Source organism: Tamandua tetradactyla, chromosome 17 (genome assembly GCF_023851605.1).
Source record: "Tamandua tetradactyla isolate mTamTet1 chromosome 17, mTamTet1.pri, whole genome shotgun sequence".
NCBI lineage: Eukaryota > Metazoa > Chordata > Mammalia > Pilosa > Myrmecophagidae > Tamandua > Tamandua tetradactyla.
In genome coordinates, this window is record NC_135343.1 from 46,517,082 (window position 1) to 46,540,735 (window position 23,654).

The following is a 23,654-nucleotide window of genomic DNA, read 5'->3' on the forward strand; positions in this document are numbered from 1 at the left end:
CAGGATAGCGGGAGTAGGGGTCTCCGAAATTTAGAGGGAGGAAGAGGCAGAAATCTAAGAGGGAGGGGGAAGTGTGCGCATACGGGGTCGCGCAGAGCCTGAAGGGGAGAAAGGCATTTACCACACGTGTAGGAGCGACGCCTGTTCTCCCGGGAGAAGCCCCTGTTACTACAGACACCCTAATCCCTAAGGGGAAGGAGCTTCGTCTAGGGCTTTTACTGGCCACGCGCAGGGACGCCCAGCACCGAGCAAGGTGCCCTGCCCTCGAGGAACTCGTACAAGGAATTGGGTCTGGAACTGGAAGGAAATTCACAAAAGAAATCCCAGTGTGAGATTAGCGTGCGGGAGTGCTGGGGAAGAACAAGTCCGCGCTCGGAGCTGAACTAGGCTAGGATTTCCCTTTGGAGCCGCGCTCCGGGCCCTCTCTGATTAGGCCCTCTCTGATTAGGCCCTCTCTGATTAGGCCCTCTGCGTGCACTCCGCCCGTACCCACTCCTGGGCCTCCGCCACCAGCGGTCAAGGAATGAATCCCTGGGCCAGGAGCAGCCGGAAGCCCTGCCCTCGAGGAGCTCGGCCGAACACAGCCACCAGCTGAGGCTCCGCCCACCGCGGTCGCCCCGCCCCGGACCCGCCCACTACCGGCTCTAGCCCCCGCCCTAGCGGGCAAATGTTAGTAGCATGGAGGGCGGCCTGGGGCGAGCTGTGTGCGTTCTCACCGGGGCTTCCCGGGGCTTCGGCCGGGTCCTGGCCCCGCTTCTGGCCCCGCTGCTGTCGCCCGGCTCCACAATGGTCATAAGCGCCCGCAACGACGAGGCGCTGCGGAAACTGGAGGCCGAGCTGGGCGCAGGGTGGCCTGGCCTGCGCGTGGTGCGGGTACCCGCCGACCTGGGCGCGGAGGCGGGCTTGCAGCAGCTGCTCGGCGCCTTACGCGAGCTCCCCAGGCCCGAGGGGCTGCAGAGACTGCTGCTCATCAACAACGCGGGTGAGACGCTAGCGGGCAAGGCCCCCACCCCGTCCCGGTGTGAGCTTCTGAGCTTAACATCCCTTTCTGTCCTCCCCCGCTGCTTGGGAATTTAAGGGTGACTTCTAAGGAGTCCGATAAAACGCCTAAAAGTCGTTGCGGCTCCAGCTTGGACGGCGTGCGTGGCGAGGTGCACTGGAGGAAGGCCCGGGTGGTTTCTCCCTGCCCGCCGCGAACCCAGGTTTTCTGAAGCGCCATGAAACCTTCCCAAGCGCCTTGCTCAGCGCCCTCTGGCGGAGCTCTGAGTCAGGGCAAGGTCTCCAAGCTGAAGTGAATTCTCCAAACCTCCCCCAAGGACCCCCACAGTCCTGGAGCAGGGCTAGCACTGGTGGGCCCTACAGGTGTGTCTGTCTGCAGAGCTGAGGAGGAGGAAAGTGTCTTCAGAAGTGCTAGGGAGGCCCCTCCCACAGATCTGAAAGGGAGGTGTTCTCTGGAGGAATTTGGAGAGGGCAAGGGGAGGGGGAAGCGCTGCCTAGTACTGGGTAATTACTAGGGTCTGATTTTTCAGGCACTCTCGGGGATGTGTCCAAAGGCTTCGTGGATCTGGCTGACCCAGCTGAAATGAATAGCTACTGGGCCCTGAACTTGACTTCCATGCTGTGCCTGACCTCAAGCATCCTAAAATCCTTTCCTGGCTGCCCTGGCCTCAGTAGGATTGTGGTTAACATCTCATCCCTCTGTGCCCTGGAGCCCTTTAAGGGCTGGGCAATGTACTGTGCCGGGAAGGCCGCCCGGGACATGATGTTCCGAGTCCTGGCTGCAGAGGAACCTACTGTGAGGGTGCTGAGCTATGCTCCAGGTAGGTAGGCAGTCCTGCCACCCCTGTCCCCAGCACCCCTTTGCCCCATCTAGGGTTTGGACGTGGGGCCTAATCTGTTCTTTTCAGGGAAGGACCTACAGAGTATATTGTTCCTTGGTCCGTGACCTGTCACCCCTTGGGGGAAATACAGGTTTCGATGGGGTTAGAGCCAGCAGGCAGAGAAGAATAATTAGAGGATATGGGGAAAGAGTGAGGACTTGCCTGGCCCAGAGGATGGGGAAGGAAAGTCTCAGTATTAGGTAGTTTGAGAGAAGACCAGGGTTTGAATTCTAGGCCTGTATCCCATTTCCTCATGTGAAACCAGGAAGATGCTACATGTCTCATGGGGCACTTTGGAGGACCAAATGAACTAATATATGTAAAAATGATCCATAATGGTGAAGTGCTTTTTAATTGTTAGAGAGGGCTTATTTGCTCAACTAAATTTGCTCATGGTGTCAAGTCCAAGCCCCTTAGCATGCACATGAAACCCTTCCTGACCTTCCCCAGCCTCCCTCTCTAGCCTCAATGCTTGATCCCCACAAAGCGACTCCTCTCCACTAAACCTCCCAGCTCTCTTCCTGGGACCCACCCTTCTCACCTCTGGGTCTTTCCATACAATGCAACTTTACCCAAGAATATTCCAACCCTTCTCAAGACTCAGCTTGTGTATCTGGAAAGCTTTCCCCAACTCCAAGACTCCATTGGATGTTCTTTTCTGCAGTCACCTGACTCTGTGTTTTCCTCCCCGGGGCAGTGGGGATGGGGGTGGGGTGGGGTACTTATTGTACTGTATTATCTTCAGATGTTTATTCTCTCTGCTTCCCTCACTTGACAGGAAAGCCTAAAAGACAGGGACCACATCTCTAGCAAAGTGCTGCACCAAGTCCGAATTTCAGTTGAATGAAGAACAGACAGATATTGTTGAATGCTGATCATGCCAGGCAGAACTGTGCCCAAACACTGGGGATGCTGGGATAAATGAAATATGGTCCCTGTCTTCACAAACATTAAAGAGATATGGGACCTTGTAACCTATTGTGATGCCACAGTTCCCCTTTCTTAATAGAAGGCTTCTAGTCCAGGTTTCAGGTTGCTGGAATTAGAAGGTGGTGATGGACAGCCTTTAGATAGAGGCCCAAAGGGGGATAGTGGTCTTTCCCCCTTTGAGTTACATCTCAGGACCCTGGGAGCAGAGAGGGAAGATGGTCTGCCCACAGCCCCAATATGGCAGGGCCAGGATCTGATTCCTTGCCTCCAATTTCCTGATTAATGCTGTTTCTACTTCCTTGTGATCTCCAGTACCTACCCCCTCCTCTCTCCACAACATACGCACACACACAGGCTTCTTTCAACCAGTGTTCACCCAGTACCCACTCTGAGCTCAACCTAGGACTCATTCAAACAGCAGTAGCAAAATGGAAACCACTGCCAGGAGCCAAGCAGCCTCCAGAATGCCATGTTGGCTGGGTTAGATTCAGGGCTTCCCTGGCAGACATGAGGAAGAAGCTGAGCTTTTGGGGAGGCCCCCACTTCCTGAACGAAGGCTGTAGCCAGTCTAGTTTTCATTTCAGTTATCAGGAAAAAGTGTCCAAAGATGGAAAGGAAGCACAGGTGGTGGAAGGACATTCCAGGATCAGAAGGGTAGTTCTTCCAACCCTGAAATTCCCTGATTTTCTACCTTTGAGGATTGTTAGCACTAAATTCTGGGGTGCTGTGATTTCTGCATGAAGTATAGAGCTTAAGAGTTCAAAAAGCAAGTGCTTCCTTTTGAGTGGAGTCACTAGGGGTGTTTTTGTTGGAGCTAGCTGAACTTGAACTTGACCTTGAGGGCTGCTTGGATGTCAGCAGGCAGAAACCATAGGTAAAGATTGGAAAGCTCATTAGGGGAGTGGTAGGTCATCTGTTTTGGCAGGAGACTTGAGTGTACACAGAGGGGAAATAGAGGACCTTCAGTACTAGGCCAGGGTATTGGGGGACCGCTGAGGATTTCTGAGCAGTGGAATGGCATTATTCCAATGATATTTTAGCAACGAATAGAGAGCTGCAGAAGTTGAAGCAGAATGGGAGTGAAGTTGGGACCACCCATCAAAAGTGTTTGCAATAAACCAGGGTTGTAAATAGGGCCTGATTGTCTATGTAGATATACATATCTGTTTAGATGCACAAGAGTCCCCGAAGAGGAGGGAGGGAGGTGAAGACAGGTAGGAGAGTACCTCATTAGTAGAAATAGCAAAGTTGGGAGGAGGTGCTGGTTTGGCTAGAGATGATTAGACCTGGTGATCTGGAGGGATCGTATCCAGTGACTGTAGTGATAAAGGGAACCCCTCATCACACATTTCAGCCAAGATGTGGTACCTCTGGCCAGATCTGACTCAACCTCCCATCGCTCAGTCTTACAGCTGAGGCCCATGCCTCTGTCTCTGTCTCTGCCTTGCCCTGCCCCCCTCACCTGCTTTTTGTCTCCTAGGTCCCCTGGACACAGACATGCAGCAGTTGGCCCGGGAGACCTCTGTGGACCCAGACTTGCGAGAAAGGCTGCAGGCGCTGAAGAGAAAGGGGGAGCTGGTGGATTGCAGGACATCTGCCCAGAAACTGCTGAGCTTGCTGCTAAAGGACACATTTGAGTCCGGAGCCCATGTAGACTTTTACAACAACTAAGCCCATGCCCTTGACTTCCTGGACCTTCCTGCCCCCACTTTCAGGCAAACCCCAGGAGTTCTGTGGCGTCTCATATCCTGTCACAGTGGCACCACCCACCTGCCTTACACAGCTAGCACTCGTGCCTACTGTTCTGCCCTCAGACACAGCCAGCTATGGGGGCTCTGGGCCTGCTGGGAAGACCAGTTCTCAGGAGTTTGTGTTGTGCACCTTGGGTTAGGGGGAGGCTTCTGTAGGAGACTTGGGATAAAAAAGTCATGGGTGTTAGCATTCTCTTGCCCCAGGACTAGGCATGGGAAGGGCAGGAAAAGAAGCTGAAACACTGAACTGAGGAGGTTGGGTCTGCTGCCTGCGGCTAGTCCCTGGGGAGAGGAAATCTGTGTAGATTAGCAGATGGCCAGGAGGGGAGGGAAGATAGCACAAACTCCTGCCCAGGAGGTTGCCCCTTGCTCCGGGTAGCAGGGCCCTCTGTTGAACTTCCAGTCCCAGTCCTGACCTCTCTTCCCTCCAGAGCCTACCACCCCTCCTCCAGGCTGGGGGAGGGGCCCCTGAGGATCTCTGTACATTCCCAAAGCAGATACAAATAAAACCTGGACTGGCCTTTGTTAACTCCTGCTTGCTCTTCTGATTACGCAGCCCATGGCTGACTCCAGGGATTGCTGAGCCGAGGGGGATTCCTGATGAATTAACCCAAACTTTGGGTGCTGCCCTTCTTTCCTGGGGAGCTCTCCTGGGCCATCTGCCTCCCCTCACTGCACCCCAAACAGTGGCAAACGTAGGTCCAAACAAAAGTTGACCAAGATGGGCATATCCAGACTCCTGTTCCACCTTCATGCTTTTCCTCACGCTGATCCTTTCCTAAGCCTTGGGCTAGTCAGAGTATCCATCTTGCAGGACGTTGACTCAGGGGTCCTTTCCTGGTGTCTCCCCTGGATTTCCAGTTCCACCCCTTGCCCCTGTGGCAGTATTCTGACCCAGCTCAGGGGTCTGTCATGGGTTCTTGTAATGTCCACCCGGCCCATGGTCTTGGACCTTAGTGGGGTGGGCTTAGGATCAGTATGCCTTTGGGGAAGGTGGGTGAGATTCCAAGAGGGAAACCCTGAGAAACTTGGGGTGCCACTGAGTCAGTCCTCCTGCGGGTCCTAGATGTGGGCCAGACTGGGTTTCTGCAGAGGTGGGGTCTGCAGCCAGCAATAATTCACCCCTGGCCCACATTCTGGGAGGAGACCTGGGACTCAGCCCTGGGTCTGTGCAGGAAGGAGTTCTCGCTTATCCTCCTTATGCCCAGCAGAGGGCGCGCCGAGGCCGTGCCTCCAGGAGAAGCAGGCCCAGCTCTTGTCGCTGGGGGGCAGCCCTGCAACTCACTCACCTTGGTCAGCAGAGCCCTCTCCCTCACTGGAGTTAAAATCATTGGGCTCAGATACCTGCTCTGCCACCTACCAGCCGCTAACCCAGGCAAAGTTGCTTCTCTCCGTGTCTCAGTTTCTTTATCTGAGTAAGGTGGATTATAAAGGTACCTACCTCCAAGGGTCCGTGTGGGTATTAAGTGACCTGATGTTTGTAAATGCATGATGCCTAGCATTGCAGTAAGTGTTCTGTAAATGTTACTTATTGCTTTTTATTATCAAGATCCACATCATCTTGGAGCCCCACTTGCAGCCTCACCTCTCCACGCAGCTCGAATGCCCTTCCCTTTGTTGATGGGTAACAACAACTCGCTGCCTGTCCCTTTTCTGGGCTTCAGTGGGGCTAGGGATTCAGTCTGGTCAGCTTGTCCTGCGCTTGCAAGGGTCAGGAAAATGAGTGAGCCTGGGAGCCGGATGTCTACCTCACTCTTCTCTGTGACTGAGATGCTGCATCACAGGCAGACCCACCTCCCCCTCTGGGTCTCAGTTTCCTACGAGCCCTTCTTGCAAAACTTCCTCCAAGGTATTTTAAACATGGTCAAGCTGTGCCCCATGGCATATGATTCGGCCTCTGCAGGTGGGGCTGGGCCAGCTGGGCTGCCCCCTTTTGTTGTGGTGGGTGTTGGGTGGGTTTACCCACCTGGCCCCTTGCTCCCATGGAGGTGTGAGAGCCTTCAGCACCTGCCCAGCCGCTGATGGAGGCGCAGGGTCCAGCCCAGATGGTGGAGCAGGGGCTTCGTGAGGAGTACCACGTGTCCCCAGAAGGTGGCAAGGCCCTCCATGCCTGACACTTGTCTTCCTAGAGCCAGGAGTTCAGCAGCCTTGGAAAGGCTCCCTGGGCTCCTATCCCTGCAGCCCAGGATTCCAGACTCTCAGGGGCCCACAGGGAGCTGGGGAGGCCAGAAAGGGCTGGGACCACTCTCCCTGATGGGCCCTAGGCCTCGTCAGTAACCCATGGGCTCTGCCCACAGGGATGTCCCAGGCCTTGTGCCTTACCTGGAGGACCCTTCCAGGCCTAGACACACCCTCCCCAGCTCTCCCACTAGTAGGGCCATGAGCGTCACCCTCCAGGGACTGACCATCTGTGGTGCCAGCGAGCATGGCCCAGCCTTGACTGCCACATACACTAGCACAGGCGAGTGCACACCCAAATACATGCCGGCACAGGCCCAGCTGCCGGGGCGAGCAGGACCACAGATGAGCCCAAAGACAAACAAGAGTTCTCTCTATCTTTGTCTTTGGTATTGTGTTTAATAGCTCTGAGCTGGGGTCCAGCAGGTGGCCTGGGAGGAGCAGGGGGGTGAGGGGAATATTAGGCCCACTCAGGGGAGCTCTGGCACCTCTCTGTCCACTGAATGTGCTGCTGCTGCTGCTGCTGCTCACATCCGTGAGCAAGTAAGCTTGGCCTAGGCTGGTCAAGAGCCCGCATTCCTGACTGCCCTGTGAATATGCACAACGATTGCAGAGCCAAGCCTGTAGGAGCCTAGCTGTCCTACCTCCCCATCAGAATTACTCCCCTGGGGCCTGCTCTATCCTAGCAGCTCCTTGTGTCTCACCCCAGGGAGCTAGGCTCTGGGATGTGTACCCATAGCCAGCTCCTTGTGGCCTTTCCCTACGAGATAGGGCCTCCGTGCTAACCATGTATCACACACACAGCAATTCCCACGCTCAGAAAATATGTGTACCCGGTGGATACACCCCGAGTGCCCAGTTGCACATCTTGGCCTGTGAGGTCACAGGTGGTGACAGGAAGATGGACAAAGAGTACTCCTGAGTTGTCCTCCAGGTCCCAGGGCGGGGAGGCCAGGGGCATCCCTCTGTGATCTGGGGTGCCCTGGAGGAGGGAAGTAGCCTAGAAACCACAAGTCAGCTTGTAGGTAGTTAGCTGAGGAATCACCCTCTGCTGCTGGGCTCACCTGGAGGAGTTAAAGAGGGAGGGTGCCAAGGACAAGTTGAAGCAAGCCATCCTGGTTCCCCTTCCCCAATCCGGAAATCCTCTGCCCGCAGTGCTGGTAAGCAGGGGGACTGCTGGCTGTTCTCGCCCACCTCCCCTCTCCTACCCCCATATCATTGTCAGTTTTCAGCCAGATTCCCCCTATCTCACCCTTTGACTCTCTTTTCACCCATAAAAAATGGCATCCTTGTGCACTGCCTCCTCAGCCAACTGCCCCCAGGGTGAGCTGGGAGAGCCCCAAACTTTTGTTCTTGGTGAGGGGTTGGGGGAAAGAAGGAAGATAGGAAGAAGGAAATCCCTTTCTTCCTTTGGGGGACTTACCTCTCGGCACCTGCCACAAGCTGAGCCCAGAGGCTCAGGAGGACTCCTCAGTGACTGTCCTGACAGCTGTCTCGTGGTCTCCGAGTCTGCCGGCCCACGGGCCCCAGCTCCAGGTCAAGAAGAGAGAGGACCCTCCCTCCTCCTCCCTCCCAGACCCAGTGCCTCCCTTGGGGGCTGGGGCTGGGGCTAGGGCTGGGGGAGTCTGTCCCACCCATACCCTGATTCAGACCTTGACTCAGCTACTGCTGAATCCTGCCAGGGCCTACGCAGTGCCTAAGGCCCTGTTCTTTCTAAGCCCCAGCTTGAACCCAACGGTTCAGGGGCTTGTTCTCAAGAAACCGGGTGTATCCACAGTCCTTAAACAGAGCCTAACGCATTAGAGGCACTGAGTGTTTGATGAATGAATGAATGAGTGAGTGAATGAGTGAATGTGAGTGTGCCAATGCTATTGAGGACCACTGCCTGGTGTAGAGTGATGTATTCGGAAGGGCATAGTTGTGCTGGCCAGGGACTGGGAGTCAGGCCTCTGCAGGCACGCCCCAGCCAGACGGGCCTCCACCATTGCTGGGGTGGGGTGCAGTTCAAACCTCTTTGCTCCCCCCTTGGAGTAGCCAGAGGAAAGCCCACATGTGTTTATCATGGAAGTGGGTGGGGCTGGGATGTGTCACAATCATCGGGGGAGTTCAAAAGAACAATTACACTCCTTCTTCACACCAGATTCTAATTCAGTGGATCTCAGGGGTCCCCACTTGCACCAGAGCATTCAAAAGTGACCTGTGAACCCTGGTGGCTCAAGTGGTATTGGCAGAAATCAAAGGAGCCAGTCCCTGGGAGAAGGGGAAGTTCAGGGGACAGTCAAGGCTAGGGGTTGGGGTTAGTCTGAGATCAGAATTAAGGCTTAATAAATGACTAGGGTCAGAGTCACTGTGAGGCCAGATTTGGGGTCAGCACATGGTCATGTTTAGGCTCAGTTTGGGAATATGGAGTTGGAAACAGAAAACTTTGGGAGGCCAAAAAAAGACCTATACTGTTGGCTTTTAAAATGCTCATTTGCACATAAATGCTGAGGGATGTGCTGAGAGTAAGAGCTGAGCTGGTCCATTAGGAGAAGAAGGCAACCTGAGGACCTTGGTCAAAGCCCATGGGCTGCTCTCTGTGCCCCAGGACAACCCCACACCCCCTACCCCCGCACCCCCCACAGGAGCCCTGTGCAGATGCCTCGTTATCCAGAACAAAATGTGCTTTCTCTGAGCCCATCCTTGTGGCCTGCCTGAGTGGGACCAGGAAGGGTCCCGGGGCAGAGTGAGGGAGCTGTAGGAGATAAGTCCACTCACTTCTGGAAGGTCCAGGCAGAGACAGAAACACCCAGTGAGGGGTGGAAGACAGAGACAGGGTGAGCAGGACAGCGACACAGGGTGATGAGAAAGGGACAGAAACACAGGGAAGAAAACAGAGACAGAAAGACTTGAAAATGAAGTCAGACATATTTAGATGGAGAGAGAGAGCACACAGGAGCAGCCACACACCCTCATACACTCACACACACTCGTCCACTCTCTCCCACACACAGACACAGACACACACTCACACACACCCGGACGTGTGCTCACACAGCCACCCTGAGCTCTGCTGGAAATAATCCCGCTCGCGACGCTGGGGCCTCAGCTGCACAAAGCGATGCCGAGCTGTTACCTTGCACATCTGTCAGCTCCAAATGTAGAAGCTGTCACGGGGCTGTATGTGTATGAGTGTGAGAGGATGTGTGTGCGCGCTTCTGTTCCTCCCAGAGAATTCTGAGGCCTTAGCCGGGCAGAGGGAGATCCCAGAGGCCACCAGGCTCTCCAGGAAGTCCACACCCTGGGAAGCAGGACTCCTGCAGTCCCCTCCCCAGCTCTGGGAGAAGCCAAGGGGCCGCCCAGCCTAGGGGAGAGCCCTCTGGCCTTGGCATCTATGGCCGGGCTCAGCCACGCCCCACACGAGGCTCAGGTGAGACGTGTCCGTGAGCAGCTGGGTCTCCTTGCTTGTCAGGTGGGGCTGTGAAGTGGCCGCCCTGCCTGGCTCCTGAAGGAGGGGCGAGTGTGTCAGGTACTCCTGAGACATGAGGAGACCTTATCATCATATTTCTTATAGCTGGGAAGTCCTTGTCAGGTCCCTCTGGGAGCACTGAGGACATTGCCCTCCTCTGGCCTCCTCCCCTCCTGGCTACCTTCCTTTCTGGACCTGAAGATGGACCGTGGGTCCCTACCCCAGGGCTGCAGCAGACCGGAAACTCAGGCCCTGAGCCTCCAGGAGCAGAGAGGGTTGGCACAAGAACGTTTAACTCCTTCGTGTAAGGACTCTTGGATAGGTGCCCTCCACCCCTTCTCTTGGTGGCCCTTCCGGGGTTTCATCCCCCCGCACCCCCCACCATATGTCAGGAAGGTTTTTTTTGCATTTGCAGTCCCTCCTGTTTTAATCTACTAAGCCAGTCGTAGAGGATTTTACAACAATGAAGAGGAAGCTTTAGAAACTATCCAGTAACAAGGGCAGATTTTTTGCCTGAATAGGAAAAAAGAGGCACCCTGGCTGAAGGGTCCGGCCCCAGGTGGGCGGCCAGCTGGGGAGGTGGCCTGGGATACAAGCCCTGCCCCCGGTGTCAGAGTGCTGCCCACAATGCCACGCCCACCCAGTTTAAGGCTTGCCCAGACCCATGGGACTGACCCTTTCTATTCATGGAGAGTACAAAGGCCACCCACCCATCCTGTGGGCTGACACCCTCACCCCTGACCTGCACCCATCAAAGCCCAGCCCCACCTCCCAGGCCATCTCATCTCCTGAGATCCAATCATTTCTCCCCAAAATGTGGGCATTCTAAACAGGCTTCAGATGACCCCAGCACTCAAAGCAGGGCAATCAGAGAGAACAGGCCTAAGACTTTGTATCTGAGGCTTGAGCTGTCCTTTCAGGAAGGCTGGAGACCATGAATGGGGGTGTGATCCTTCAGGTGTCTGGGTTTCTGTGTGTGCACACACATGGATACGTACCAACAGCTCACAGACCTGCCCTGGGCCCTCACCACTCGGCCATGGGTAACTTTTCCCCCCACAGCATCGGTATTTGCCACGTGCTTGAACATTTAGCACCATGTGTGTGCATGGGTGTGCTTTGATGTGAAACTTGCATGAGAAGAGTGTTCACACACACACACAGGTTTGGGTATGTAACTGCGTGCACATCCCTATGACTGTTGTGTGAATGTGGGTGTAACTGTAAACTGCTGTGAGGACGTGTCAGCACTCGTATTTGGGCAACAGTGGGTGTGTGCGGGCTTACCTGTGACTATGTGGATCCACGTGTTGTGTCCCTATTTGCTCTGAGTTCAGAGCTGGGTGCACATGTGTGCACACTTTCAGGATTGTACCTTGCAAGCGTGAACCTGTGCAAAGCCGTGCATGAGATGTATCTGTGTGTGTGTGTGTGTGTTGCAGTGATTTTGAGATGGTGCAGGTGTCACCTGGATAAAGGAAGATGTCTGTGCAGGCCTGTGACTAGGAGACAATTGTGTTTTGACAAACTCCGGCCACTTCCGGCCCCACCCCCACCCCCGCCTTGAGCCATGTCCAGTGAAAAGGAAATGTGTAAATATGTTTGTTAAAACACAACACAAAACAACGACCAAACACCAGGTCCCGTGGTGGCAGGAGCAAAGCAAAGAAGTTTTCCTCTCCCTCTCTCTCCCTTGCTGGCTCTCTCTCTGGCTCCAGTATCTCGGCCCCTCTCTGGCGTCGTTCCCTCACACCTAAGCCCAATGGTGCTTTGCAGCCTTTCAGCTGTTACCTCAGTCCCTCCTCGCCTCATTCCCGATTCACTCCGTTGCTATAGGTATGTTTGAAACCCCAGCGTGGTAGATTTTAATTAGTCTTCCTACAGATGGCCAATTAACATTCATTACTTTTGCCTTGAGCGATTAATTATGAGTTTGGATAGAAAAGGAGAGAAGAGGAGAGGAAGATGGGCAGGTGAATGAAAGGAGAAAAGAGAAGGGGGTTTGATTGGGAGTTTGGAATTTTTACACAGAGCAGGCTGGTGGGGGAGAGGGTGGGAAAGGGCCGTTTGCCTCCCTCACTCCCGGCGGCCTCCCTCGGCCCACAGCTGCCGCGGGGCCCCTAATCGGCTTGGCTGGCCCGGCCTCCAGGAAAATAGAGCTCACAGCCTCGTGCGGGAGTCCCTAAAGCCTTTGGTGTTCCCTGACCCCGGCCCCTTTCATTATACGGGCCCTCTTGTTTCTTGTGCCCGAGCTGCATAGGACAAGCATCAGGAATTGTCCAAACTGCATCAGAGAACCCAGAAAGGAAGGTCGGCCGACACTTACGCCTTCCTGGGATGGCAGCAGCTCGTTGCACAGATGTGGACAGCGACTTCTCCCAGCCCACACATCCTAGTCGCGTCCAACTCCGTTTAGCCCTAGTCCAGTTCTCTTTCTGCTGCAACCAGTGTGTTTCTAAAGACATTGTGCGACGTTCCCCATTAGCAATTTGGAACACAGGCCCTCACATGGAAGTGTTCTTCCAGGTTTCAAACACAGTCCGCATCCCCGGGGGTGCACCCAACTGCCGAGTGCCCAGCAAGACTTCCCAGCTCATGAAAAGCCTCCCTGGGAGCTGCCGCCCATGCTAAGAGCCACGTCTAAATTCTTCATCCCAAATCCCTTCCAGGAACGGAGGGTGCACACCTAGATGGAAATAAGGATCTTTGGGTGTCAGGCTTACAGATCAGTTTTGTTCTCCTATTTTAAACCATCTGTGTTTTTTTACCTTCTCTACCACAAATATATTACACAAACAATATAAAGTACAGAAAGTATGACTATATATTATGAAAAAAGTTTAAATATATTTTGTAAGGACAAACAGAAACAGAGTCTGTGTTACTTTATGATCTTTTTTTAGAAAAGCCCATAAATATGTACATCAAAATTTTAACACTGGTTATCACTTGAATCAGCCTGCCTGGATTTAAGTTAAAGCTCCACCACCTACCTAAACTGTGTCTTGGTTTCTTCATCTGGTCTCACGGGATCGTGAGGGTTAAATAAAACGATGCATGTAAAGGCTTAGAACAGTGCTTTGTGTCTAGAAAGAGCTCAATAAATGTTGCTATTAATAACAAGATTTCTAAAGTAATGGTCTCTTGGTGATGGGGTTTTCAGGAATTTTCATTTGGCTCCTTTTACTTTTCTGTATTTGGAAAAAATCCCGTAATTAACGTATATTAGCTTGATAATAAGAAGAAAGTGTAATTTGAAAGAAAGAGAGGAAGGAAGGGAGAGAGAAGAAAAGAAAGAGAAGGAGAGAAAGAAAGAGAACGGAGAGAAAGAGAGAGAGGAAGAGAGGAAGAGAGGGAGGGAGGGAAGGAGGGGGAGGGGGATAAGAGAGAAGAAAGAAAGGAAGAAAGAAAACAGAAGGCAGTACTTATTCTGCTCACAGCAAACGTGACTTTGCTGCTTTAAATTTCTACCATTTTGCTCTTGTTGAGGTTAGTGAAGTTGTACTGCTCTGTCCCTGGAGGTTACGCTCATACCAGGACAAACACTGTCTCTTACATCTGGAAGCCCCCTCCCCTCCTGGCTGGCTAAGCCCACCTTATTCTTCACCTGCCTGGCAGCCCCTCCCAGACTGGGGGCCTGTTCTGGTGGGGCTCTTTCCCTTTAGGAAGACCCCGTGGGATCTGTGGTTTTGCCAGATGCCTGGAGAGCTGGGCTGGAGCCCCCAGCCTTCTCACCACGGCCAGGCGCCTGTCCCTGCAGCCTGCCCCCTCCCCCTCCCCTCTTCCAGCGCTTCATCTGCTCAGCTTCATCTTTGTCATCTGTGTTCCCTCGTCATTTCCCTGAGCTTGTAGCCCAGTCCTCGTGGCCTTGCCACACTGACTGCAACTACCCTGTGTCTCTTAGTTCACACTTCTGAGAGTGAGAACCTGGTTGACTCAGAGCCTCTTTTTGAGCCACTGCAGAGGTCACTGGCCAGGACATGGATGGCCCCCGTGGTCCTGTGTTCACCTTCAATCTGACAGACTGCAGAGAGGCAGGTAGTGGGCGCCAGGTGTGCCTGATCCAGAATATGACCGTCTGGGGCAGTTTCCTTGGCTAGGGGTCTGGGTGGGACAAGAAACAATTGGCATCTTTGATATTAAGCCCCTATCAGGCCTGCCTGCAATGCCCCGACACCCACTCAGCACCATTCCCACAGTGCAGCCAATGCTCAGTGGCTTGTTCTATTCCAGCAGTACACTAAGCAACCTGAGAGAGGAAACACGTGCCTTTTTGCTCACTGTCCTCAGCACCAAGCACAATAGTAGGTGCTTTGTAAATATCTGTTGAATGTTGGAAAAGTGTATGATACAATCACACCATACTATATATTTATAAAGGTCTTATACAGATTCAAAAGATGAACATGTGTTATCGAATCATTTATGAACATCAGATTTCTTTGGAGAGAGCTGGATGATCTGGGTGAATTAGAGTCATCTGGAAGGCTTCCTGGAAGAAGAGTAAATTGGGCTGGAGAAAAAGAGATGGGGCTTCCAGTGCAGCACGAGAAAGTTTGGCACAGCACCTTCTGGGTTTTTTTGTGACTTGTGTCTGAGCAACCAGAAGTTATGGTAGCAACAGTGTCAGAGCCAAAGACACTGAGACAAGGTCAGGGCCTGGCGGCGGGCTACTTGACAATGGGAGCAGGAGCCACAAGATTGAGGCCTGGACTTTGGTGGGGGCAGGGTGGAGTGGGCAGGACAGCCTCACAGTGCAGGGGAGGGGACAACGCCTGTTATCCCTGGAGAAAGAGGAGGGTCTCCAGAAAAGCTGTCAGTGGCTCATTAGGATAACAAGAGTGAAAAGCTCACCCAGCTTACTAAGAATCCTGGAAGAACCACACCTGAGCACTAATATGCTCATTAAAGGATGGTGGTTGCAAGGTGCTGGGGTGGCAGGCCGGGATTGCTGCATGGGACAGAGACAGGATTGCCACTGGTCTGGGTGGGGGTGAGTGGGTGGGATTCAGCCTAGGAGGAACTTCCCGTGCCTTTGTAGTGGCAGAAGGAAAGAGAAGAGCTGAAACCAGAGCCTCCCTCCTGGACATGGGAAAAGGTGGTGCTGGAAACCCAGAAATGCATGTCAGAGAAAGGAACCTCTGTGACTCTCCTTTCTCTTTGGGGGTTGGGCCATGGAGTGGGGCAAAAAGAGGGTGAGAGGGTTCTGAATTTCTAGTGTGGGATCTACCTCCTTCTTTTCACTTCCATGGTCCTGGGAGAGTCCTGGGTCCCTGCCTTTCCTGACAGTTACACAAATGTCAATGTTAATGGGGGCCTGAAGACACCAAAGGGCACTATCCAGGGGAGAGAGGCTGGGGAGGGCTGCCTGGAAGTGAGGCTTGGACAGGACTTGACGGTTGAGCAGGGTTGGCATCTGCATGGAGAAGGAAGGCACACTAGGTAGCAGAAACCTCACGAGCAAAAGCAATGAGTCAGGAATGGCATTGTGTATGGGGGCAGGGGGACCAGTTGACTGGGGACCTGGTCTGTCAGAGAGGAGAGAGAGAGAGCAGAGGAGGGGAGGCCAGATGACAGATGTCTTTGAAGAACCAGAGCTGAGGAACTGAAACTTACACAGAGCTTCTCTTGGGAATGGAAGTCTATACCATCGGGCCCCCTGTCCACAACACGAGGCTTCGGAACCTGCTCAGGGCTGCCTCACATTCTTACTCCAGGTCTCTCCCCAGCCACTGATGCCACCAACACTTGGGCCACCCTGCAGGGGATCCAGTGAGAGGTCAAGAGTTCTCTCTGGCAGACTCTTTTACTCTGTACCCCCATCCTTGACCTGGCTGGATTTCCCAGCCATCCTCTTATTTTAATTCATCTACTTCTCAATGAGCTGGTGAGCATCTACTGTAGGGGACAAGAGATAAGTCATAAGGACTGCTCCAAAGACTGAAGGGCTGCGATGGGGAGAAAGGCATGGGTGGCCCAGTTCCTGCAGGGTCAGGGCAGCTGCTGGGCACTCACTCAGAGGTCCAGCATGGGGAGACTCCACGCACTGGCCCTGCCCCTGCTTTGTTCCACTCTCTGCCCCTCTGCCCAATACAAAAGTGTCACTTCCCTCAGGGTCACCTAGTTAAAATGCCTGAGAGAGAATCCTATGTTTGAACTCAGCCCCCAAATCAAGGTCACCAGCTAGCCCATGGTGACCTCCCACCCCCACCTATCAGCTGTGGCCAGAAGGCTAGCCCGGGATAGTGGGGTCTGCTTGGAAGCACTGAGAATTCTTGCCCATGTGTGGCTGTTTCTTCATTTAATAGGCTGTTCCACAAAACAGTGTTTCTGAAATTTCTTTCAGTTTGCTGTTACTGGTTTTTAAAAACCACAACTTTAGTTATATGGCCACTATTTATTGGAAATAAACCTTCATTCCAAATTGTTTTCCTGATGTAGTAAGGGAAAATGTACTACCTGAATTATTACGAACTTTTTTCCCCCTAAAAACAGGTTTTCTTTTCACTCTGAAATCTCTGGGGACAATTTTCTGGCATAATTTCTCTGTTCTGTCCCAAATGGTTTTAAAATATTTATCACTTCTCTCAGATGACAAACCATGGAATATTGCTTCTATCTTTGATGGCAAAGAGGAAAATGTCTATAGCTCTAGTTAGAAGCTCTTTAGACAAAATGGTTAGCTATTGTTTGAAATTTGTAAACAAAAGGTAAAATCAAACTTGGAAACCAACAGCTGCCAAGACCTACTGCACCAGCCACCTGCATGTTTCAAGAATAGCTTGATGCAATTTCCCATGTTTTAATAATCTGCAGAAGCCCCTCAATCACAACCAATAATCCAACATGTTTGCAACAACCTCGGAGCTTTCTGTATATTATGCCTTCACTCATTTACAAATGTTTTGAAAAATTGCCAGCTTTTCAGAGATGCGTGGATAGTGTCATACAAAGAATTGACAGTACTGAGATCACCGCGGAGCGCTTTCATATCCCGACAAACCTCAATACCATTAAACCCCCAAGATGTGCTTGACAATGTGTGCATAAAGCCCTTGGCTCATCCTCCATAAACGTTGTAGCAACACCATTGAATCTTCCATTTGTGTCAGCAGCTCCAGTGTAGACACAGCCATGCATTTTAATAAAAGCAACTTAATTATGTGTCATTTTATACATGTAAATATATAAGTAATATTATTATTTATTATTAAAATAATCTGGTGTGTCTCTCAATTATCTTATCCCTACACGTGGCACTGGCGCCTTAATTAAGATGGCCTCAGACATTGTCTGCAGGAAACTTCCACAGACTGGGAGCCAGGCACCACGTCTTATGGAAACAATCCATTTTTACTATTACAAAAACAATCCATCTTTATCACTTCATTAGTAATTCTAAATGCCAGCTATGTGCCAGGCTACTGTTCTAAGTTCATACATACTCACTGAATCTTCCCAACAAACTATAAGGTACATTCTGTGATTGTTCCCATTTTTCAGACAAGGAAATTGGCACTGAAAGTTAAGTAACTTGCCCAATTTCCACAGATAGCAAGTTTGCAGACTTGGTAGAAATCAACCTACATTAGTGCAAGTTCTCTATATTTTTCCTTGATTTCCAACTCAAACCATTCGCCTTTGTTCACAAATTAGATTCTCTTTGCCCATGTTAGACATGGTTTTCCCAGAAATAAAGTATTTTTAATTTCAGATATAGCCTACTTTTCTCAATAGGTTTCAATTAATCAGACAACAGTCTGCAAAAGGCACGGCACCAAAAAGTAGATGTTTATTACAAAAATACACGAGTTATAAATGCATTTTATATCTTTTTCTGGTTTTCTGAAATTTTCCAGGAATCTTTCCATTTTAATTGCTCTTTTCAGTCCTGAATTTTTGCTAGCAGAACTAGAATGGGTAACAGAATTGTACATTCTTTATAACGCTCTTTTCTATCCATTAAAAATCTGATTACTATGATTTTCTAAAAATGCTTTGTCTTAAACTTTTTGTACTTTGAAGGCAGTTTTGCATTGATAAGGCCCATTACTTCCTTTCACAAATTTCAAACTGTGTGCAGAATCTTGCCTTTGAAATGTGTTACTCTCCATAACAAGCCTTGTGTCAACCCTGATTAACTCTTGATGATAAAATATGTGATTATGCCTCACTACTATTATTGGCATCATATGGTAAACTCTTGGAAATTTTTGTGAAAACTAGAAACTCAAACTTTTGTTTTGACATCACTTTTTGAATTCCTGTGATCTAAGTATTTATTTAGAATTGCTCAGCGATTGTGTTCCATCTCCAAGAAGAGAATGCCAATGACAGATTCTCTAACACTTCTTGTTATGACACTTTCCATGTTTTCTCAGTTATTTTCTAACCAGATTAATGTCCCAAAGCAGGGCTCTTTCAGCCCTAGTGGCATTCTCCTGCTATAGCCCTAGAAACCATAGATTCAATGATTTTCCACTGATTACAGTTTTTACTAAGAAAACAGCAGTTTCTTTCACTGCAGATTTTTTAATTGTATTTTTTAAATCTTTTAATAATTTGGAAGTATTACCCCCATTTCTATTCCTTTGGTGTTAGTTAGCCTAGAAATTTTCAACATGTATATTTAACGTCTCAAAATCTAAAGTTAATCACAATCTTTAACCTCCTTCAGAAAAATTTATGATACAAATATGCTTTAACTTTGGCCACTACCATGCCCCGATGTATATGCTATTGCTGTCAATATCTGGTTCTATGTTTTTAGTTCCATAAATTAGATAAGAACAGTAAGGTTTTATACAATCAATAGTTATTTATTTTAACCCTACTCACCATTCATCCTTTCAACTCAGAAATTCCTTTTGCCTGAAATTCCTTTAGAGAAGGTCAGTTGTTAAAAAACCTACATTTTTTATTTGTCTGAAAATGTCTTTATTTTACTCTTATCCTTGAAAGATAGTTTTTGCCAGAAATACAATTCTGGGTTGTAAGTTGTTTTCTCTCAGCACCTTGAAGATTTATCCCACTCTCTCTGGCATCCATTACTGAGAGTCAGCTGTCAGTCCAATTGTCATCACTTTGTAATCACCTGTCTTTTCTCTCTGACTACTTTTAGGATGTCTTTCTCTTAGATGTTCTGCAATTACATTGTCTATGTGTTAGTTTATTTTATTTATATTGTTGGAATTTGACAATTTCCTCTAATCCAAGGACTGATGTCATTCATCAAGTTTGAAAAATTCGCTCTTCAAATAAAGCCTTGTCCCCATTACCTGTATTCTCTCCCTCTAGAGTTCTGATTAGGTGCTCATCCTTCATACGCAGCCTTCCATCTCTCAACCTCTCCCTGGTACTTTTTACATCTTCCTCTCTCTCTCTGTCTCTTTCTCTCACTGTGCTGCATCCTGCATAATTTCTTCAACCCTTCCAGTTCACTAATTCTCTCTTCTGCTATATCTAACCTGCTAAATCTAACCTGCTAATTTATTATCAATTATGTTTCAAATATCAGCGATTTTAGATTTTATTTCCCTTTGGTACTTTTCCAAATTGACTGGGTCCTCTTTGTTTAAAGTGCAGCATAATCTACATATCACACAATGCATGAATCTTAAGTTTACATATTGATGAATTTTTGCCAATGTGTACATCCATGTAACCACCCAGATTAAAACGTGAAATATTTCAGGACCTCAGAAAGGCCCCCTGTGCCACTCTCATTCAATAATCCCTCAGCAGTAGCCACTATTCTGATTTCTATCACTATAGATTAATTTTGCTTATTCTAGAGTATCCTTCAAATGGAATCTCACAGTGTGCACTCTTTAGTGTCTGGTTTCATTTACTCAATTACATATTTGAGATTTATCCATGTTGTTTCATATGTCTATGGTATTGCATTCCATTGTATGAATCTAACTATTTAGTCATCCTATGATCATCAGGCATGTAGATTATTTCAAGCTTTTGGCATTATGAATAAAGTCTCTGTGAACATATGCACTCATTTCTCTTGGGTATATACCTAGTAGTAGAATAGCTAAATGTTTAACTTTATTTGAAACTGCCAAGTAATTTTCCAACATTGTCATACCATTTTACCTCCCATGATAGGTATTTTTATAGTTTCATTTTAATACCTTCCTTAATTTTCTTAAAAAACATATTCCAGAAAAATATTTTTTACTCTATATTTGATCATTCTACTATACATGGTCTTTATAGGTCAGATTCTGCAATTTGTGCTTCCTGATAATTCTCCTGGTAGTTTCTTTCCCTGTGTATTTTGTGATTTTTGACTGTGAGTTTATCTTTCTTGGAACATTATCTGAGAGAAGTATTTGAAGTTCGGCTTTTAAGTACATACCTCTTCTGTAGAGGAATACGCTTATTTGTGTTTACCAGGGGATACCAAATTTTCAGCCTGGAGTGTTTTTAGGGTCTCCTAAAAATTTCTGGTCCCAAATACAAGAGGGAGTGGGCCTGTGGTTAGGAACTCTCAAGAGAACATGTTTTCTTTTCTTCACCTCTGCACAACCAAAGCCAAGCCAGGCATATATGTCCACCACATCCCGATGTTGAGGTGGAATTTGTTTTTCACATTCACTCAGTAAAGATGTCACCTTTCAGGAGTCTCTGATGTAAATTCCTACCTTGAATGGATTTCAGTCTTCGTTTCTATCCCTTTCACTTTTGGTCCTTTAAAGTCCAAGTTCTGTACCACCAGAGATTTGTTTCAACACAAACTCCAGCTTTGGAACTCAATTTCTTCTCTCAATTCAAGCTGTATATAATTTCTGGGCAATTGAAGATTTTTCTTTACTTTTCTGCTAGCTCAGCCATCTTTCAAAAAGATAGTTTTGTGGGTTTTTTTTTTTTTTCGCATGGGCAGACACTGGGAATTGAACTCGGGTCTCCGGCTGGCAGGCAAGAACTCTGCCTGCTGAGCCACTGTGGCCTGCCCCAAAAAAGATGTTTTTAAGATTAGCAAAAAGCTGGTCATTGAAGTTGAGTGATAAATATATATAGCTCATTATAACATTCTATCTACTAAGAATGTTTGAAATTTCACACAATAAAAAATTGTGGGTTTTTTTTTTTTTAAGAATTCTCCATAAAGATTCATAGTGGAATACTTAGGTATGGAACATCAAGATGACTGCAATTTACTTTAAAATACTTCAGAAAAAAAGAGGATGATGTAAAATGGAAAAAATGTTAATAATTGTAACATCTAGGTGAAAGGATATATGGGCATTCATCATACTGTTTGGTCTACTTTTACATACATTTGAAAAATTTTATAATAAAAAGTCAAAATAAAATAAAAAGGATCCTTAGGTGTTCTGTACCAGGAAGGCTCTCCAGAAATCTAGTCTACTGTGCTATCAGAAACATATTTGACATCATAGTCAAACGATTGCACTTACAAAGAAAGAATCCACAAATAGCTCTGGTCAAATTTTTAAACAACTGAAGGACAAAACAAAACTGTTCAGATCCAGATATGAATGAACAAATTCACATTAGTGGGCAGTGGTTCAGGTGGGCAGGTAAGAAGATGGATAAAACACCACGTGAGGTAGGGATGTGCCTGCTGAAGTGTCTGGACAGTGAGCTATACCAAAAGACCCAGTTTCTTATTGCATGTCCCTGATGTTTGCAGGTGATAGCCCCATGCACGTGATTGCAGAAATTAACTTTCCCCTTTCATAGGTCCAGCCCCTGTAGTGTTAGAGAGAAGAAATTGTCTCCCCCCTCCCAGTCTGAATCTCACTTGCTCTCTAAGAGCTGCATTCCAGCCCCTCCTGCTGTAGCACAGGAAGCAAAGAGACAAAATATCCAGGGGAGACCTGGGTCCCCGCTGGGCCAATCTATCACTACATAATCATCTGACATGAGTACATTTCCCAAAATCTGGCAATTCCTTGTGGACTAAAGCTCTGAGTGGGTATTCAACAGAACATCTCAGGATGGCTTTGGACAATTCTGGTCCAGCGTCCTCTACTAGTAGGAAGGAAAGATAAGGACGTCTTGACCTTCATCTTCCAACCGTATTGAGAACTCTTTGAGTAAGAACACAAACATGCTCCCAAGAAAAAGTCCTAATTTTCAGAGACCCATATGCTGAAAATAAGCATTTACCTGAAGAAAAATTAAAATATAATGATGGGTGGGCCACAGTGGCTCTGTAGGCGAGAGCTCCGGCACCCAGGTTCGATTAGCAGTGCCTGCCCATGCAAAAAAAAAAAAAAAAGAAAGAAAGAAAGACATAATGATAATATCCTTTCAGAGAAAAGACATTTATGTTGTGCAGAAGCCTTGAACCATGGGATCTCCAATTGCTCCACTGAAGAAGAAAGTCTTTCGTTTATCTTTGCAAAAACAAGGCATCCATTGAAGTAGTCTTCCCAGAAGAAATGGATATTTGCTCCAAGTTCACACATCTCATAAAATAGAGATGCGTGGAAATTTCATTTATAGTCCTCTCCATCAAAGTATCTGGATTTCCTTTCCAAGCAGAGGCTCTCAAGGAGGAGTGTTCTTCCAAGATAAGGATGGGAAGTTCATCCTTGAGGATCAGGCAAGAATTCTATCTCTCCTTCCATGACAAACATCGCAGGGCATGGAATATCTCTTCTTTATGTTCTATCTTGATGAAAATTTGCATTTTTACATTGTCTTGGGATAAACATAACTGTGAATTATGTTTCTCAAAATTCACATATTCAGTCAACAAATCTTTAATGAGCATTTACTATATGCCAGGAAACTGTGCTGGGTGTTAAGAGCACAGCAGCGAACAAATCAAAGTTCTCATGAAGTTGACACTCTATAGAGTTGACTTCGTGCACTCTTGTCAAGCCTCTCCCTCTCAGAAGCTGGACTGGCACATGCTCTGGATTTTTCAGTTTTGAGCAAGATTTGGAGAAAAACACATAAGGCACCCATAGGAGCCCCTGATGAGGTGGTAGCAGCATTGCCGCAGTGCAGGCAGTCTATAGATGAACACAGGACTCAAGGCTGTAGAGATGGGGATGTGCACACGGAGGCCTTAATGTTCAAGCTAAGGAGCTTGAACTTTCTAGAAAATGGTAACACTAGTAATTTGTGATTGCTGAGTGCTCACTATGTGCTAAAAGCTACATAATAACTATCTCTTATTAATTCCCTCAACTACCCTCCAGAGTGGGCACTATTATGACCCCTAGACTCCATATGAAAAACTGAGTCACAGAGAGCTAAAGAAACTGCCTCTAGTTCCACGGTTGTATGAAAAAAATATGAATAGAGTTGTGTGATAGAATCCTGGCAGGCACAGGTAGGGTGAATTGTAGAGAAGAGAGGAGAGACCAGAGAGATTATCCAAAGGTAACTGGGCCAATGGCAGGGGAAATGGGAAGAAAGGAGAGGGAAAGAATGGATATAAAGATCAATCAGATGCTCAGGGTGGTGACTAAG

General features: G+C 48.6%; 1 protein-coding gene across 1 annotated transcript; it reads left to right on the plus strand.

Annotated features, from left to right (window-relative positions):
- The first annotated feature begins 641 nt into the window (after positions 1 to 641).
- On the plus strand, positions 642 to 5,081 carry SPR (sepiapterin reductase). The gene is made up of 3 exons (XM_077134556.1): positions 642 to 982; positions 1,530 to 1,820; positions 4,291 to 5,081. The coding sequence occupies exons 1-3, from the start codon at positions 679 to 681 to the stop codon at positions 4,479 to 4,481; spliced, it is 786 nt and encodes a 261-aa protein (XP_076990671.1). The 5' UTR covers positions 642 to 678; the 3' UTR covers positions 4,482 to 5,081.
- Positions 5,082 to 23,654: the final 18,573 nt, after the last annotated feature.

Coding starts and splice junctions, on each gene's coding strand:
- SPR (XM_077134556.1), top strand. CDS start 679: ATGGAGGGCGGCCTGGGGCGAGCTGTGTGCGTTCTCACCGGGGCTTCC. Junction 983..1,529: donor GCTGCTCATCAACAACGCGG/GTGAGACGCTAG, acceptor CTGATTTTTCAG/GCACTCTCGGGGATGTGTCC. Junction 1,821..4,290: donor GGTGCTGAGCTATGCTCCAG/GTAGGTAGGCAG, acceptor TTTGTCTCCTAG/GTCCCCTGGACACAGACATG.